Below are 19,269 nucleotides of genomic sequence, written 5' to 3' on the forward strand. Positions count from 1 at the left end.
TGAGTGAAGATAAATAAATGTATTTAAAATGTATTTGAAATTGTATTTCAATACTTTCCTTCAGTATTGTATTTGGTATTTAGATACAATCAAGTTAACGGTATTGTATTTGGTATTTAGATACAATCAAGTTAACGGTATTGTATTTGGTATTTACATACTTTTTAAGACAGTATTTAGTATTTAAATACATTTTAGAGTATTTTTGCCCATCTCTGCTCTGGGCTAAGATTTACAATCCTTGAAACACTGAAAGCTGGACCCAACTGGTCACATACTTTTCACAAGTTGAGTGGAGGCTGTATTAAGTAGTGTATTTTAACTTAATCTATTCACCTTTCATTCATTTGCAATAATCTCATCTAACATTACTGTACTGAGCAAAATTCCTTAAATCTACTGTCCTTGTCACTTTCACTCATCATTTTTTAACATCAGCTCAGGATTATCATTTGTACAATCTGTGGGGCTGGGAGACACATTTCCAGGGATACAGGGCACCATGCAGTCCGAAAATCAAGCGAATACTCAACTCCTAGACTAAATTTAAATCTGACTCCTGTTCCTCGTCCCTGCTGCCTGGCATTGTTCGCTGCAGTTTGGTGCCTGATTGGATTTTTTTTGTACTTTTTGTCAGCCACCATAAATGAATTCAAAATTACATATTATGATTTTTTAATTATCTGTGCTCGGATTATTTTGGACTTTTACTGTAGTTTGAATGAGTCGCACTTGGACCTGTGAGGATAGAACTTGTATGGCCTAATGGTGCTGTTGGTGGAAATGATAAAAAAAAGTAAAAAAAAAGATAATGATAAAATTAATATATAATAATAATAACAATAATAATAATTTGGTAGACTTCAGAACGGGTTACGATTATGCAAGCAATGTTTTTCCTGTACTATTGCAAAGCACTGCACTCATATACATAAAATTAATCCTTCATTTCATTTCAGATTATGCAGCAAGACGACGGCCACTGGTACTCAGCATTCCAGACGTTGTGAAAGGCTTCCCGAAATAGCCTCGTCAGTGTGTTGTGTTGTGTTGTGCTGCGTGGTGTTGTGTTGTGAGGAGCAGACAAGTGACCACCGCTGGGGCATGGAGTCAGGTGTGGCCAGTGCCTCAGTGTGTGTTGGTGATGTGTGACAGTGCTGTTCTCTCACCGTGATAAGACCATGTGTTCCTGTGGACAGAGGCGTAAGACTATAAGCCCACCCTGCTGCATCGGTGCACCGTGTTGGTGACGCACACACCGTATGTAAGGCAGCCAAGTGTTTGCCACACAGCTGCACGGCCGCCTCACTCAGCCTGCTGAGGTGCTGTGCTGAATTGGTTGCCTTCTCACCCCCTGCTATCACCAGCACCACCACCACTACTGTCACCGCCACTGCCACACCAGTGGTGCCACCGCTGCCATCATGCAGAGCGCCAGTGACATTATGTATGTGTACATGGCACGCCAAGGGTGTCGGGGTGCCAGCCCCAGTGAGCCCGGCATGGAGATGAATGATGTGATCCACGTGTCGGCTGACTACCTCCACCAGCAGAAGATGGCACCGGAATCCCCCAACGGCTGGCTGCTGGGCACCAACATACGCACCCGCCAGGAGGGCTACTTCCCAGGTGAGGCGGGGAGGGGTGGCCAGGGCACGGGGACTTTTAGAATTTATACCTAAGAGGTAGATGTTGGTTGACAAGGCAGGTAACATGAACTTAGGGTTTAAATTTACCTGTCTTGGGTGGTAAAACAAATAGTATACACTCCATCAGTGCTGTTGAGTTGCTCTGACCACTAACTTAAAAAGCCCAACCACCTAAGGTAACCTCGCGTGAATGATAACCTAGTCCCCTTAATGATAACCTGTGCGTAGAGGGCAGTCTCGCTCCCCTCTGTCCAGGCAACTTGTACATCATAGTCGACTCAGGGACCGGACCATTGGGTGATTAGGAGGAAACTAAACTTTGAGAAAACTTTCTGAGATGTAAAGGGCTTGCAAATATTTGTAACTGATGGAATTTGCCACACCTGTTAATTTGTCATAAGATTATAGTGGACATTTCTTTTGTTTGATTTTTGTTATCATTTTAGACTACACTCCAAAAGTTTGAAGCTTATTCCATTTGTATGATGCTGTTGATTAGAAGAATTTGGTGCTCCTTGATTTTCATTTCTTATATATCGCTCACTATCCATGAAATTAAATTATGGCAGTGTTGCATCACTTCTACTGTCCTTCAATTACTGATTCAAAAGCACCGTCAAAGCAAATAGGTTCATCTTTTCTACCCTTTTACCTGACCTGAATGGGTATAGATTTGTAGGAGTATTTCAGAACAAGGATTGGCCTTTGATGTACTCTCGTTGTGATGGTGAGAGGTGGATGGAGTTGGTGTGTCATGCAGAGAGGATGAATGGGGGTAGGCCTAGTAGGGTGAGGCTAACACATGCAAGCAAGGGTGTGGAGTCAGGTTCAGAGTCAAAGTTGCGGGAGTTCCTTACTTTTGGCCAGAGTCGGAATTTGTCATTAAAAGCATCTCTGACTCTGATTCCTTTATAATACGTGTGATGTTGTGTGGCGAGGTGTGGTATGGTGTGGTGGGGTTTGATTTGCCTTCCGCTGAACTGCAGAAGAGTGAAGGGGGAAGGGGGTAGAGTGAAAGTCGGAGTTTCAACCTTAAAATTTCCTGGAGTTGGAGTCAAATTTTTCATATCATATTCCACACTCCTAGGACGAGTGAGAGTAATGGGATGAAGCTAACATATGCAAAGGTGTATGGCTTTTCAAAATAAGAACGTAGCTATGTATATAAACCTCCATCTTTTCTGCCTTTACTAAACTGCAATGTAATAAAATAAACAGGAGAAGATGACGCCACTATAAACACTTGCCTGCGCCATGACGGGTTGGGGCCAAGTACCATCCAGTCCCCTCAAGCAAGCCTGCCGGTGCTATAGACGGTGACGTTAAAAAAATGAAATAAAAAAAATAAAAAAATACAGCGTTGGAATGCATTGTTATATTACGTCTCATGTCTTGCATTTTCTTCAGACGAGCAATGTCTTTATTTTTTATCAGCATTTAACTTTCTGCAGATTACAATATTTACTGCTACATTAAATAATCACCTTAGTGTCACGAATTTTGCAATATTTAAATGTCCTTTGAAGAATACACTATAAACATTGTGTTACTAAGCTTTAATACCATCATTAGGTTGAGATAGCCAGTAATAGGGAAGTGTCTGATCCTCGGGAACCAAAGTTGGTGTACTTATTTGTATCGTGCATTCATAACATGTGGGCAGGGGAGTACCTTTGGGAATGAATGCACTTAACCCGGTAGCAGTTATGGGCCAAATTTGTGGCTTTACCGTGTAGCAGCGACGAGCCAAATTTGTGGCTTTACCGTGTAGCAGCGACGGGCCAAATTTGTGGCTTTACCATGTAGCAGCGACAGGCCAAATTTGTGGCTTTACCGTGTAGCAGCGACGGGCCAAATTTGTGGCTTTACTGTGTAGCAGCGACAAATTTGTGGCTTTACCGTGTGTAGCAGTGACCAAATTTGTGGCTTTACCGTGTAGCAGCGACGGGCCAAATTTGTAGCAGCGACGGGCCAAATTTGTGGCTTTACCGTAGCAGCGACGGGCCAATTTAGTGGCTTTACCTTGTAGCAGCGACGGGCCAAATTTGTGGCTTTACCGTGTAGCAGCGACGGGCCAAATTTGTGGCTTTACCGTGTAGCAGTGACGGGCCAAATTTGTGGCTTTACCGTGTAGCAGTGACGGGCCAAATTTGTGGCTTTACCGTGTAGCAGCGACGGGCCAAATTTGTGGCTTTACTGTGTAGCAGCGACGGGCCAAATTTGTGCCAGGATATAAACCCCCCAAAAATAGATGATACATAATCTGATCATAAATGCTTTGATACTCGTATATATCATGAAATGGTTTGTGTGAGGGGTGATTTTTTCTCATTTTTCTCGCTTGGAGGGACCATTAAGAAACATGATCCCTGCTGCTACTGGGTTGAAAAAAAAAAAAATTAAATAAATAAAATAAAATAAATAAATAAATAAAATAAAATAAATATAAGGCAGACTGAGGATTAAGAATAAATGGCTGCCATATCACCATCACCATTATCTTCACCATCATCACCAGCCATCATTAGTCCACCGCAGTACAGAACCCTTTTCCAATGTCCTGCACCTTCCTGATGTTAGTGTGCTCCATCCTGCTTTGGAAAATGCTCTACTTTCATTTCTCCACTTGACAATCTATCTTTCCTGACCTTTACATTTCCTGGGTTGGCTCTCCTCTACTGTGTTTGTCCATCTGTTATCAGCCCTATGCATGATGTCACTCACCCAAGTCAGTCTCTTAGTAATCATCATCAGTACCTTCAATGTTTGTCTGTTTCTTAATCCATGATGCTCACCTTCTGTCTCCATGTTACACCAAGTATTTTTCTCTCCATTTGTTTCTGTGCACTTTTTTTGCTTCTTTGTATTCGTGGGTAACGCGTCACAGGGCCACAGCCGAGACCAAAGTTGCCACCCAACACGCCAAAGAGTAGCATGTCCATATCTTGTGTCCTACCTTACAAACCACTCCTTTGTTGTCATACATGTCTGCTACTGACCTGCAAACCTCTCGGAAAACTGTAGAAAATGGTGTAGAGATCAAGATAAGTGTGAAAAGGCAATTAAGTGTGCTAACCTGCTCGGCCATGGCTGGTGGAGTAGCCCAAAGTGTCTGGTGGTTCACCTCAAGGTAAAATCCAAAAGGAGCATTTACAAGAGTGCTTGATTTGGCCCGTCGCTGCTACACGGTGAAGCCACAAATTTGCCCCGTCGCTGCTACACGGTGAAGCCACAAATTTGGCCCGTCGCTGCTACACGGTGAAGCCACAAATTTGGCCCGTCGCTGCTACACGGTGAAGCCACAAATTTGGCCCGTCGCTGCTACACGGTGAAGCCACAAATTTGGCCCGTCGCTGCTACCGGGTTAAAGGTGAAAATGTGCAGATATGTAATACTCCGCTTCTGCACAAACACTAAAACATGAAGGTGACTTGCCAAGGGCTCAAGTCATCCCCCACTGCTAGCATTCTTCTTTTTGCTTTGTGGCACACTGACTCATTGGAGTATGTGAATTGTTCATTTTGACAAGTGGATAGGTTTGGTTGAGGGTAAACACAGGGAGGAGTTTAGATTCTTTAATTTCTAACGTTTCGGCTAAGAAGCCATCCTCAGAGAAACTGATAAACTGGGTTGAAAACACATTACTTATATCAACATACAAAATTTCCTACTAAGCATCTCCATAGGGTATTGCCTACCTGATGATCCTTTTCCGTTTACCTGACCTGATGGCCAATCTAGCGGTATTATCTGCCCACCTGATGATCCTTTCCGTGTACCTGACCTGAGGATGGCTTCTTAGCCGAAACGTTAGAGAAGCTAAACTCCTCCCTGTGTTTAGCCCCCACCAAACCTTTCATTGGAGTATCTTGACTTCATTAATAACAACCATGCACTGTGGATTAATTTTAAGTAATATCTTTTAAAGAGTGAAACCGTAGAAGGGGAAATAAAGGGGAACCTCCTATATTAATGTGAATGTTTTTTCACAAGTTTCCCTCCCATTTCCTGTTGATGCCTTGTGACTGAGTGCAGCATTTCCTTGCAGGCTACTTTTTGATGCTGAATGGCACGCGCCGCCGCAGCAACGCACACCCTGAACCCAAGCCACCACTCCCCAGCGACTCACAGGTGAGGCCGCTGCGTGTGTGTGTGTGTGTGTGTGTGTGTGTGTGTGTGTGTGTGTGTGTGTGTGTGTGTGTGTGTGTGTATTTACCTACTTGTAGTTTACTGGGCCCGATCTAAGCTCTAATAGTCCCGTCTCCATATCTACATTTATCCAACCTTTCCTTCATTTGTTGGACACTGTTCGCCTCCACCACCTCTTCCCACAAGCTGTTCCATGTGTTGACACTTCTATGTGGAATACAATACATTTTTAAGTCACTCAAACAGGTTCCTTTATCAAGTTTCTTCCTATGTCCTCTCAGCCCCTGCATTCTCGCAGTTAAGAAGATATCATTTCTATCCACCCCATTAAACTTATGTACCAACTTATACAGCGTGATCAGATCTCCTCTCTCCCTTCTTTGTTCTGAATAGTGTGTGGGTGACACCAGCCGGCCTGTCCTGCTGAGCGTGTATGGGGCCCTTAAGGGTCTTAACAGATTAAAATTGATTAAAGTGGAAGATTTTCTTTATTATGTGTTACGAAAATCTACTTGACTGCCATGAGTGAAGTTTGATATTTTCTCCATTTGGCAGTCAGTGTTTTAGTTGTGTAGTGAAAAGTTAACCCCTGGATGGCAGCAGCATTTAAAGAGTAGCTCCCACAAAATGAATGGTCTGTATATAGTCATTGCCGACCTCAGGACCGTAGCATAAATATAGTCACGCCACATAACAGATGTTTTAACTATCGTCTATATACAGATTCAACTGCAATCTGGAAGTGTTATATTTCTGCCATACAAAACTGAGTGAGTGAATTTTGTACCGTCTCTATGTCTCCACCACCATCTAAGGGGTAGTTTTATGTGACTGGTTTGATGGTGGTGCTGCTGCCATGGGTGGAGGTGCATAACTGTCACTGGTATGATAAAAAGGTTAGGAGCCATTGTTTTATGTATTTGACAAAGGGATACAAGGAACACAAAGCTTGGAGAGAAATCATATGAAAAGCCTGAGGGGAACACAACATTGTCTGGATGATGAGGGAAAGGTCAGGAAAGTGATGTGGTTTTGTGGTAGGACTCCTGTAAAAGATATTCCAGAGTTTTATTTAACTTTCGGAGTGCGCATTCATCTTTCCAACCTCTGGCGTCCAAAACTGACAGTCTGCTTTTATTCTCCTTCTTGTATCGCTACAGTGTCGAAATGTCATCCCTTCTGCTTGAATTTAACTTTATCTTGGCGAGGAGAGAGAAGTTACAGGGAGCCAAATCCAGCGAGTAGGTGGGATGATGAGAAGGAGCAATAATCTTGTCAGTGTGGTCAGAAACCTTGCCCACTTTCAATAGACTATGACCATGTGCTTTGTAATGGCAGGGCACACCAATTTTAAGAGATTGAGGGAATGACACCATGCTGGACTTGTTTGGCTTCTCTTTTCTTGCATGAAGGAAATATTTACCCACGAGGCCGCTGCATTCATGCATTCCTATTAACCACGGGATGGAGTGTTGTAGGATATATCGATGAATGCTCTTATCTTGCCAACAATGTTCATTACAACGACATGAATAATGTACGGCACTCAGTTTTTTGGTGTAAGCATGATAGTGAGCATTTCATCTCTGATATTTTGCTAGTTTGGTACAGAAAAATGTCCATTAAGCCTCGCTGGACCCCAGCTTGCGGCAGGTTTGGCTCTGGCAGAGGCTCCAGCAGGGCCACCAGATGGCAGGTCCAGCTCGGCGAAGGACTGAATTGGCAGTACTTAAAAAAGTTCCATCACTCAGAGATTACTGAGGGCAGGCAGAGAGGGCAGGGAGAGAGGGCAGGGGATTCACAAAATATATTGTAAGATAAAAGCCTTGTAAACTCAACTTTTTAACTTACAACCTCAGGAAACTTGTGCCACCACCTAACTCACAAAGGAGGTTGCAGGGATGCTGTGAGTAGAATGTAGCGATAGAAAGACAGATGAGTGAGGAAACCCTCCTGACGTCATCAGACTCGACTGAATCACTGTTGCTTACTCAGAGTGTGGCAACAGCTGCACAGGTGTCTCCCAACCTCCTCTCAGTCCTACTGTGCAAACTGCTGACAGCTGGGCTAAGTAGCAGACTGGGAGTTGAGGTACAAAGTCAGACATACGACTTATTATTTTATATAATTATTTTTAATGTTTGTCCTACAGCTCTGGTATGCTTTTGTGATGGGCTCTGGTAGTTGGTCCCAACCTGTTAGTGGTACGGGCAAGTGTTTTATAGTGGTGCCATTCTTCTTTGGCTCATGCTGCCTCCCAGGCTCCACTTGATCCTCTTGAGAGAGTTTCGCCAGAGTCTGGGCTGATAGGTGGTCATCAGGACAGCTTGTGGGTAGTCTTTAGTTTTTAGTGGGTAGCCACTTTGTGAGGACTGAAAATTGTCAGCTTATAGCAGCAGGCAAGACTTGTACCCGGGTCCTCCAGGACAGCTCACCTGCATGCTGACCACTCAGCCACCGCCTCCCTGAGAAAAACAACAAGTTATATATTCAAATGATGCCATGCTGATTAAGTAACTCTTTTTGCTGTTCATTAGGTTAGGTTAAATTCAATTGTTCTTCCACACACTATTTGTTATCTGCTGGTTGACAAAAGGAATATTAAGAATAAATTCGTGTTATAATTACAAAAAGAAAATTTTATTACTGCAAAATGGAGGATGAATCTTATCTTAGTACTTAACCATGGCCTGTAGTAATAATTAGGATCTCCCTCCAAACTATAGTAGAATCTTGCCAAGCAATCTCCAAAATATATCATTTTTTCAACAACAATGACAAGTTAAAGCAGATACATGTAATAAGGAGGCAGGAGGGCAGTGAATAGACAAAATACTTAACACTGGCTTTGTCTCATTGATGATCTCTACAATTTTTGAACTGGTGGAGCCTGTCAAGAAGGCAAGGGAAAGTACTACATTGTCTGCAAGGAACAGCAACACCGAGGTACAGAGAGGTAGAGAACTGTCTATGCTGGATTGTGTTCATAGTTCTGAGACAAAGCCAAACTCTTTCAGATGCTACTTCTTTGTAAACATGCATTTGGTTACAACTGACGTGTGTCACTATGACTTGCTAACCAAAATTCCTCTTAAGCATCTCAAGGTGCATTGGTCAGCGTGCCCAGATATGAATCCACAGGCCTGGTTTCACATCCTGGCCCAGGTGGTTGGTGTGCAGCTCACCCATCCTCCCTTGTGAGCTGGTTGATAAATGGTTACCTGGGGAAGTTAAACTGTGGTAACCTGGATGTCACTCTGGCCCTGTGTCCCGGGAAAAATGTGTTCTATCCCACCACGGGCTCAAAGGGCCAATGCAACGGAAATGAGCATCATGGGTACACACAGCTCTTGTGTATGCCCCCAATTTTACCTTACGCTTATATGTTGCGTATCAAGACAGTCATAATCAAGATAGGGAACTAGAAAGGATGAGATGAGTTGACAGAACTGACTCACCTAATCAGTATTAGGGAAGTTGGTGGTATCCATAAATTAAACAAGATTGAAGAACCTCTAAGGAATGACAAAAGCATGACAGCATCCTGTAGAAGACTAGGCAATGGCAGATATATCATAAGTTATTTCCTCAAAAAGAATGAGGGAGGTGGTGGCTGAGTGGTAGCGTGCTGGCGTCGCGTTCGGGAGGTCCAGGAGGGACGTCGGTTCGAATCTTGTCCGCCACACAGCTGGGATTTTTCAGTCACCACCGAGTGGCCTAAGACTACCCACATGCTGCCCGGAAGACCACCTGTCAACCCAGACTCTAGATAACCTCTCCAAGGTGAGGCTCAAAGATGAGCTACGGGGGGCAGTATGAGCCAGTGCAAGATGGCGCCACTATAAACACTCCCCTGCGCCACAACGAGCTGGGCCGACCATCAGGACCCACCAGTGAGGAAACCAAACGGCACAATAGGCTGCGATGTGAAAAAAAAAATGGCAGTCATGAATAATGTGGATTAAGTAGCCAGGGTTGTGATGAAGCTCTACACTGCATTGTACCATGATCATTGTGGGCAGGAGGCTGGTAGGGAGGAGGGTTATTTGCTGAATTTGGAAATCCTCAGCATAACCGTGGATGCAGTAAAGCAAGGTAATTTTACAATGTTTGCCAGAATGGAAGTAAATAAAAATAGCATTGTAGTACATGAGAAATGAGAAATAATTGTAAACTCCTTGATTATGAAAAATATTCTTAGCTTAATTATCCCATCCACTGCGATTGGCACGGATTTCGCCTTCACTGGTAGCCTGGTAACATATACGTACTCCCAGGTCTTTCTCTGCCTCTGTGGTGGATAGTGGAGTGTTCCCCATGTGGTATTGGTGTGCTGGATATCCCTTCACTGGTAGCCTGGTAATGTATACTCCCAGGTCTTTCTGTGCCTCTGTGGTGGATAGTGGAGTGTTCCCCATGTGATATTGGTGTGCTGGATATCCCTTCACTGGTAGCCTGGTAACGTATACTCCCAGGTCTTTCTCTGCCTCTGGTGGATAGTGGAGTGTTTCCCATGTGGTATTAGTGTGCTGGATATCCCTTCACTGGTAGCCTGGTAACATACTCCCAGGTCTTTCTCTGCCTCTGTGGTGGATAGTGGAGTGTTCCCCATGTGGTATTGGTGTGCTGGATATCCCCTCCCAAGGTGCAGGACTTTACATTTTTCTTTATTGAATTGTAGCAGCCACTTTTTGTTCCACTCCTGTAGCTTGGTGATGTCTTCTGGTAGGGAATCCACAGTCAAGGGGTTAGTAAAATCCTGTAATGGTATCCAGAATAAAATGAGACTAATGCCGTGGTTTGCGTCTTGTCTTTAGGCAAGTCACACCTATCACTGAAATGTACCAGGTGTTATCATGGATTTTATTGAGAGGCAGCCCACTTTTAGCCCCGCACTGTGCCCCTCCAATTAACGGGGTAACTATCTTATTTAGTCGATAGGTGATGAGGTTAACAAATTGATACCAAGGCCTTAGACGGTTTAGTGAAGAGCGGGTTGTTTAGTTTTGTTTTTTAATCAGTAAAGGAAGCAGGTCAAGGGCAAAAACAACAAAAACAAAAACAAAAAAAGACCACTACAAAAACACACACACACACACACACACACAAAAAAAAAAAAAAAAAAAACAAACAAAAAAAAAAAAAAAAAAAAAAAAAAAAAAAAAAAAAAAACACAAACACAGAAAACTACAAAAAAAGGCAACTATTGATGGTAATGATGATGGTAATGGTGTGTGAGTGATTATGGTGATGGTAATGGTGGGGAAGAGAACAACCATGATCCAAAGGGATACCATTAACCCAAACCCCTTCTCTTCCAGCCCTACGTGAACTTTGGAGTGGTCGCCGGCACTGACTCATCCCCGGCTCCATATGGTGAGTACCGAGTGTGTTTTTGCTGTGTTGGAATGTCTCCGTATTTTTCCTGTATTAAACTGTCTATTATCTGCTCTCATATTTGCCGTTCTGAACTCTCTCTTCTCTCTTCTCATTTTTCCTGTATTAAACTGTCCACTATCTGTTCTCCTTTTTGCTGTACTTAACTCTCTTTTCTCTTCGTATTTTTCCTGTATTAAACTGTCTATTATCTGTTCTCCTTTTTGCTGTACTGAACTCTCTCTTCTCTCTTCGTATTTTTCCTGTATTAAACTGTCTATTATCTGCTCTCCTTTTTGCTGTACTTAACTCTCTCTTCTCTCTTCGTATTTTTCCTGTATTAAACTGTCTATTATCTGCTCTCATATTTGCCGTTCTGAACTCTCTCTTCTCTCTTCGTATTTTTCCTGTATTAAACTGTCTATTATCTGCTCTCCTTTTTGCTGTACTGAACTCTCTCTCTCTCTTCTATTCTCATTTTTCCTGTATTAAACTGTCTATTATCTGCTCTCATATTTGCCGTTCTGAACTCTCTCTTTTCTCTTCTCATTTTTCCTGTGTTAAACTGTCTATTATCTGCTCTCGTATTTGCTGTACTGAACTCTCTCTCTCTCTTCTATTCTCATTTTTCCTGTATTAAACTGTCTATTATCTGTTCTCCTTTTTGCTGTACTTAACTCTCTCTTCTCTCTTCTCATTTTTCCTGTATTAAACTGTCTATTATCTGTTCTCCTTTTTGCTGTACTTAACTCTCTCTTTTCTATTCTCATTTTTCCTGTATCGGATTGCCTCGTTTTCTATCCTCATTTTTCCTGTATTGAACTGTTTATTTTCTGTTCAGATTTTCACTATACTGGACTCTCTTTGTTCTCACCTTTGCATTAACAAACTCTTTTCTATTCCCATTTTTTCTTTGTCAAACTGTTTTCTCTTTTCTCATCTTTGCTGTATCAGACTGTCTTCTCTTTTCTCATTCTCCTCTCTGGACTGTCTCATCTTTGCTCTCATTCCTCATTTTAAAAGGCTATACATGTTGACCTTACTTTCCTAGTGTTTGAAGTCTGCCATAAGGAGGTGGAGAATTGGTTTACAGACCCATACCTTTGTTGACGCTAGCCTCTTTAACCCAGTAGCAGCGGGGATCATGTTTCTTAATGGTCCCTCCAAGTGAGAAAAATGAGAAAAAATCACCCCTCACACAAACCATTTCATAATATATATCAAAGCATTTGTGATCAGATTATGTATCATCTATTTTGGGGGGTAAATATCAGGGCACAAATTTGGCCTGTCGCTGCTACACGGTAAAGCCACAAATTTGGCCCGTTGCTGCTACACGGTAAAGCCACAAATTTGGCCCGTTGCTGCTACACGGTAAAGCCACAAATTTGGCCCGTCGCTTCTACTGGGTTAATGCTGGGGTTACAATACAGTGCAAGGTAGGGATGTCCACTTCCCTGAGGCGAGACATACCAGCCTCATACCTAAAAAAGAAACAGTTTGGCGTTGAAAGTCGTGTTTGTTCAGTCTTTTTGTCTTGGAGATACTAGTTGGAAGTGTTGCCTTTATTTCGTTAGGTTGGAACTGAAAAGGGGAGAGGGAAGGGAGGGTGTGCATTAATGGTCTCCCCAAGAGTATGGACGGGAGTAGATAGGCATGGATGGTGTGAGCGAGGATAGCTTGGATGACGTGTAAGATAGGCATTGTGAAGCCTGTGTGAGTCTGTGCATGTCAAGGGATGTGAATGTGATGGTTGGAAGTGTAGAGATTGGGGGTGGGGTTGGGAAGTGGGGTGCTGATGGAGTTCCTGCTGGATTTCCCCTCCCAAAGTGCAGGACTTTACATTTTTCTTCATTGAATTGCAACAGCCAGTCTTTGTTCCCTCGTCTTCTTGTAGGAAATCTGCAGTCAAGTGGTTAATGAAGGGTGAGCCTATCTACGAGGACTGGTGGAGATGATGGAGATAGAGGAGGCAGTAAAGAACTTAAAATTAGGAAAGGCCCCTGGCAGCAGAAAGGCTGAAATATAGAGGTGCTTTAGTGAATGTAATTACGGAGGGGAGGCTGTGAATATGTGATCAAGCCTGGAGGTGAGGTGAGATGCCTTATATAGAGGTTGATGAGTTCTTTTATAGAGGTTGATGAGTTCTTATATAGAGGTTGATTGTTGTTATATAGAGGTTGATGAAAATAAAAAAAGAAATATAAGATAAAGATTGAGGAAAGCCATCATTGTTTCGCTGTACAAATGAAGAAAGAGTAGGGATGATTGTAGGAGATTGTTGCCATAGAATAAGCTTATGTAGTGTGCCAGGAAAGGGGTATGGAACAGTTTTAACATTGACTGCGGATTTCCTACCAGAAGACATCACCAAGCAACAGGAGCGAAGCAATAAGTGGCTGCTACAATTAAATGATGAAAAATATAAAGTCCTGCACTATCCACCACAGAGGCAGAGAAAGACCTGGGAGTATATGTTACCTGGCTACCAGTGAAGGCGAAATCCGTGCCAATCGCAGCGGACGGGTGAATTAAATGAGAGGATGATGAAAGTAAGCAATATAAATGTGGTAATAGCAAGAGGGATTTAGGAAAGGGAGGGGAAGTGTGCCATTGTCCCTCGTATCTGCTGCCCCCATTGCTTCCTCCACAAATATGTACATCAGTGTTCGTCGCGTTTTAATGGTATAAACACACTACATAAGGGAAGGTCGGGAACATTGATTAGTGTATGTGTGTGTGTGTGTGCGCTTGTGAATCTGATCTTTGCTTTAAAAATGACAAGTGAAAAGTATTAGGAGAAGGTTAGGAAACTCTTGCCTTCATGGGTTGTGGAAATGATCATGGGAAGGCCTGAGGAGGAACAGCGCTTGGTGGACTTGTTCTCTTTTCCTTTTACCCTTGAGCTGCTTCCTTTGCTGTGAAAAAATGGTGTGGGAGGGTATGTACGTGAAGGGACGAGGTCTTTATATAAGGATACGAGTGCCTCCCTGTGAGTGCGTGGGGAGCAGAGGGAAGGTTGGTGTTGGTGTGTGTGTGTGGCGTCACCGTGTGTGTCTTGCAGCGTGTTTTGGCATCATAAGGTTCACATGTGGTGCACAGTTAGGAAATGTGTGAGTATTTCAAAGAATAAATCAACAGCAAATTGTAGAATACACAGCTTTTATTCCTTGGCTGCATACAGAAATGGGGACATACAAGTTATATACAAGTTATACCTTTAATCTGCTCGACAGCCACTTGGGGCTTGGTGAGCAGATGATAGCACCTCGATATTGAGGAGCAGATGAAAGCCCCTCGTTATTCAGTTTACTCCCGACGCTACAAGTTGGATTGATTCATGTTCCAGTAGATAGGCAAAACAGGAATTTATTTATTTATTTTTTTGCCCTTGAGTTGCCATCTTTACTGTAACACAAAACAGGTAGTGGATAATGACAGGATAAAAGATAATGGAAACAAATCCATCAGATGTATCAACACAAGTATGACAGCGTTCCAAATGGAGGCCAGGTAAACACATGGATGGGGAGGACAGGTAGGGAATAATTAGTTTCTGGGGCATCTACAAGAATTTTTTCAAGGGAGTCAGAGCCAATATGCTTTAGATCGTAGGGCATATATTCATCACATTTAACCATGTAGCAGCGACGGGCCAAATTTGTGGCTTTACCGTGTAGCAGCGACGGGCCAAATTTGTGGCTTTACCTTGTAGCAACGACGGGCCAAATTTGTGGCTTTACCGTGTAGCAGCGACGGGCCAAATTTGTGGCTTTACTGTGTAGCAGCGACGGGCCAAATTTGTGGCTTTACCATGTAGCAGCGACGGGTCAAATTTGTGGCTTTACCGTGTAGCAGCGCCGGGCCAAATTTGTGGCTTTACCGTGTAGCAGTGACGGTCCAAATTTGTGGCTTTACCGTGTAGCAGCGACGGGCCAAATTTGTGGCTTTACCGTGTAGCAGCGACGGGCCAAATTTGTGGCTTTACCGTGTAGCAGCGACGGGCCAAATTTGTGCCATGATATTAAACCCCCAAAAATACATGATACATAAACTGATCACAAATGCTTTGATATATACTATGAAATGGTTTGTGTGAGGGGTGATTTTTTCTCATTTTTCTCGCTTAGAGGGACCATTAAGAAACATGATCCCTGCTGCTACCGGGTTAATATTTCCTTGGTAAACTACAAAGCAACAGAACATACAATTTCCCACTAACTACAATACCTGGTACCCCCCTGAGATTTAGAAAAACATCAGTATTGTCATAACTTACAAACGAGAGTGTGAGCAGAAATAAACAGATTTACACAGGGGGTCAACTGTCCCTCCTCGCCTCCCTCCCACTGCACGCCCATGACCAGTTCTCAGTCGTGTAACCTTGTGTATCATGGGGCCAGTTTTACAGTCCAGTACAGGAAGTTTGTGAGCCCCCAACCAAACACAAAATACCACGAAAATTCCTTGTGGCTCTATAGTGTTTGGCGTTGATATGAAAAAGGAGGAGGGAATTTTAGGACACCACACAGGGAATCTCTTTATTAGTATCTGGTATAGAGCAGATATAGCGGATCATTGTGGTGAATGTAGCTTGGTTTGGTCTGTGGTGCTGTCGAACTGGCCCTTTGTGGCAGGCAGGTCCCCAAAGAGTGGACGGTCGTGGGGGAATGCCTCAAATGTACACATCTCACCAGGTTAAGGTCTTTCGAACAGTTCAGACAATACAGTCACTACAGACCAAACTAAGTCCACACTATTATAACCATGGCTGCCATCTTAGAGGGTAGTCTGTGCTTTCCTCTCTGGCTATATATCAGGGGGCATCTTTGAGTCTCTTGTCCCTGCATTACAATCTCTCTTACCTTTGCTTCCATGGGGACCGTTCATCCGCCTCTACAACCAAGGAAAGCACGGAATATGTTCGATCAGGACTTCTTAACCCCGCTGTGTGTACATCTGGGCGCATCTATGAGTCTCTTGACCCTGCCTTGCAAACTCTCCATGGGGGTGAGTTCTTAGCGAGGTCCCTTACCTTTGCTTCCATGGGGACGGTTCATCCGCCTCTACAACCACGGAAACACGGAATATGTTCGATCAAGACTTTTCTTAAACCCGTTGTGTGTTTTAGATTGGATGTACATACTTGCCTTGCTTGTTGTTTTGTGTCGGTCAGTACGGGGAGGGACGGGAAGGGTAGAGGAAATAAATGCTATGAGGAGGGTATCTGGACACCTCTCCTCCTGAAATTGACCTCTCTTTCGGCCACCTCTTTGGATTCTTTTTGGGAGCAGCGAGTAGTGGGCTTTTTTTTTTTTTATATTATTGTTTACTCTTGTGCCCTTGAGCTGTCTCCTTTGTTGTAAAAAAATAGAAAAATAAAAAGTTGGCGTGTGTTTGTGTTTGAGGTAAATATAGATAAAGCGTTAGACGATCAAACGTATTCCTTTAAATCCTGTCGTAATAGCTTCTACGGTGGCAGTTTATCCACCTCTCTGTAGCCGAACATCCGTGAGAACACACTGAATAGCTGCAAGGTCGAGTGTTCCCTGGGCACTTACAACTCAGACAAAAAAAAAACATCAAAAGGGAGATCGTAAGACACCCTCCCTGGAGAGCACACACTGTAAGGTCGAGAGTATTCAAGACAAGCAGGCCAGAGAGAGAATTATATTGAAGATGTTAAGTCCAAGGCCGAGAGTATTCAAGACACGCAGGCCAGAGAGAGAAATAAAGGTGGTAAGACCCCTTCCCCCTCCCCTCCTCAGCTCCCTTCCCTCGCCCCCTGCTCAGAAAAGAGAAATAAAGGAAAGGTGATAAGACTCCCTTCCCCAGTCTCCTCCGCCCCCTTCCCTCGCCCCCTTCTCCCTCCGTGAAGAAGACGCGCCGAGCTGCTGCAAGGTCGCGTACATCAAGCGCACCCAGTGAACCCCGCCGCCGTGCTGGTAACACTAATACACCGGCGGTGGAGGGGCGCCTTGTTAGGTATATAGCTGCACCAAGATTGTGTAATTTTGAATGGGAATCACCATGAGAGTATTTTCCAGACCTCCCCGTTTTGTTGGTTTCGAAGCTACAGCCAAACGTCTTTACTCATGGGCCACACCTCCGTAGAGAGACTGGGAATACTTATGCACATGGACCGCTGTTTACACGGGCAAGGCGCACCGGGCGTATCAATTTAATGTGTTATTCTTGCTCCCTGTGATGCCTCGGCCCCAAGCAGGTGTGTCCGCGCATTCGTTACCGCGGCTGGAGGTCATTCCGTTGTGGCTGCATTTCACGGCGTGTTTTGGAAAGGAAATTCTTGCTATGTGTGTGTGTTGTGTTCCTGGGTTGAAGGTTGGTGTGGGGGGAAGAGGGAGGGGGTAGAGGGGAGGCCTGAGGACAATGGGTCTTATATTTAAACCTTTCAGCCCCCAAACACGTACGCATAACAAGGCTTTCGTAGGACTTGTGGGCATTTCCATGGGTAGTTTTATGAGGCTGGTGGTAGTTCGACAAAGTTTTGAACCGTTAACGTAAAGAAACACTCATGGTGACGCGCTTAACCCCTTTTTTTGCCTCTAGAAATGACTGATGTAAGATGAAGAAGCGTCAAATAATACTGACCAGGTTGTTTTAAATACCTCGGCCTACACAGCGATCGGTGAGGGGAGGGAAGGTATAGATGACGTGTATGTTATGGGGAACAGTTGGCTTGTGTATGTTTCTGCTACTGCTCTGAGACGCTGGTGCATTGAGTCCAGACCCAGAATAGCCAGGCTCAAAGGAAGTCTAGGTAAATTGTTAACACAGGGATCGGTGAGGGGAGGGAAGGGTAGCTGACTTGTATGTTATGGGGAACAGTTGGCTTGTGTATGTTTCTGCTACTGCTCTGAGACGCTGGTGCATTGAGTCCACACCCAGAATAGCCAGGCTCAAAGCAAAGGAAAGGGAGTTACATGGTCAGCGCAGTCTTGGTAGCCACGTCCGCCGGTGTGCCAACCTGACAAATGCAATGGGAGCAAGTTTAGTCTTTCCGTAAACATTGGGGTCACTGTCTCGGCACAATGAGGTGAGCTAGAAAGGGGGAAATTATGCGTGTTATAAGTCTGTGTGTGTGTGTATGTGTGTGTGTGTGTGTGTGTGTGCTTTACAGTTTTCTTTTAAGTTCATTTGCTATTCCCCGCGCATGAAGGACGCCGTGGTTGACCGGGGAGGGAAAAAATAAAAAAATGGTGTGTTAGTTGCGGAAAATTTCTTACAAGACTGACGCGTGTGTGGGAGGCTTGAAGGATGGCCGCTGGGGTGACGGGGGGCAGGGGGGGCGGTGGGGGAGGAGGGGGGGGGGGAGATGGTCTTGGCAGCTTCACAAAAGATTAAAAGAAGCAGTTTCGAAAAATTCACTCCCAGGATGGAATGTGAGATGCATGGGAATATCTATCTTTCTATCTATCTATCTATAACACACACACACACACACACACACACACACACTCTATTCATGCATATGCAGACAGATTAATATTTCTTTTGACATTTTATCCGAGTGTGCCGGAAAAAATTTGCATGCAGTTGGTGAATGTAGGACTCATCTGCTTTAGTGTGACCTGGATAGTGTGCGTGTGTGTGTGTGTGTGTGTGTGTGTGTGTGTGTGTGTTTGTGAGTCGCTATTCCTCTTCACTTGTCTTCGCCCTCCTGTCACGCATCTCATCCTTTTTACTCGATTCTATACGACCCTGGAGCAATAACGTTAATTAATACCCGCCTTTTCAGTAACACAGGTAAGTACGGGTGGACTCTAGGAGTTGTACTATAAGACATTTCGCCGCCCAAGAACACCTGATGAAAAGAGAACCCATGAGAAATCGATATATCTCCTAGGCCTTTGGAAGTAGTTGATGTGTTAGTCGGAAGCGTCTGATGATACCGACGCAAGTTACTATAGTCTCATTCCGCCGTTTTTTCCTGTATAATAAATGTGAAAAAGAATACTCATGACAACCCGATCAATCTCCTTTTCGGCCTTTGATAATAGTTGATGCATTGGTTATCCGGAAGCGTCTGAGAGTACCGCCCTAAGCTACTATAAAAAAATAGTCTCCCTCCTTC

The 19,269-nt window shown here is 43.9% G+C and overlaps 1 protein-coding gene across 3 annotated transcripts in view; it reads left to right on the forward strand.

The window, feature by feature from the left end:
* LOC126990828 (uncharacterized) overlaps nucleotides 1-19,269 on the forward strand; it is a 191,875-nt gene that overhangs the window by 4,317 nt on the left and 168,289 nt on the right. For all 3 annotated transcript variants that reach the window (XM_050849474.1, XM_050849480.1, XM_050849470.1), the window contains exons 3-5: nucleotides 960-1,629; nucleotides 5,698-5,780; nucleotides 11,120-11,174. In XM_050849474.1, the coding sequence (XP_050705431.1) occupies nucleotides 1,425-1,629; nucleotides 5,698-5,780; nucleotides 11,120-11,174 (343 nt within the window). In that variant the 5' untranslated portion in view covers nucleotides 960-1,424. The remainder of the gene's footprint in view (nucleotides 1-959; nucleotides 1,630-5,697; nucleotides 5,781-11,119; nucleotides 11,175-19,269) is intronic.

Source organism: Eriocheir sinensis, chromosome 6, assembly GCF_024679095.1.
Source record: "Eriocheir sinensis breed Jianghai 21 chromosome 6, ASM2467909v1, whole genome shotgun sequence".
Lineage (NCBI taxonomy): Eukaryota > Metazoa > Arthropoda > Malacostraca > Decapoda > Varunidae > Eriocheir > Eriocheir sinensis.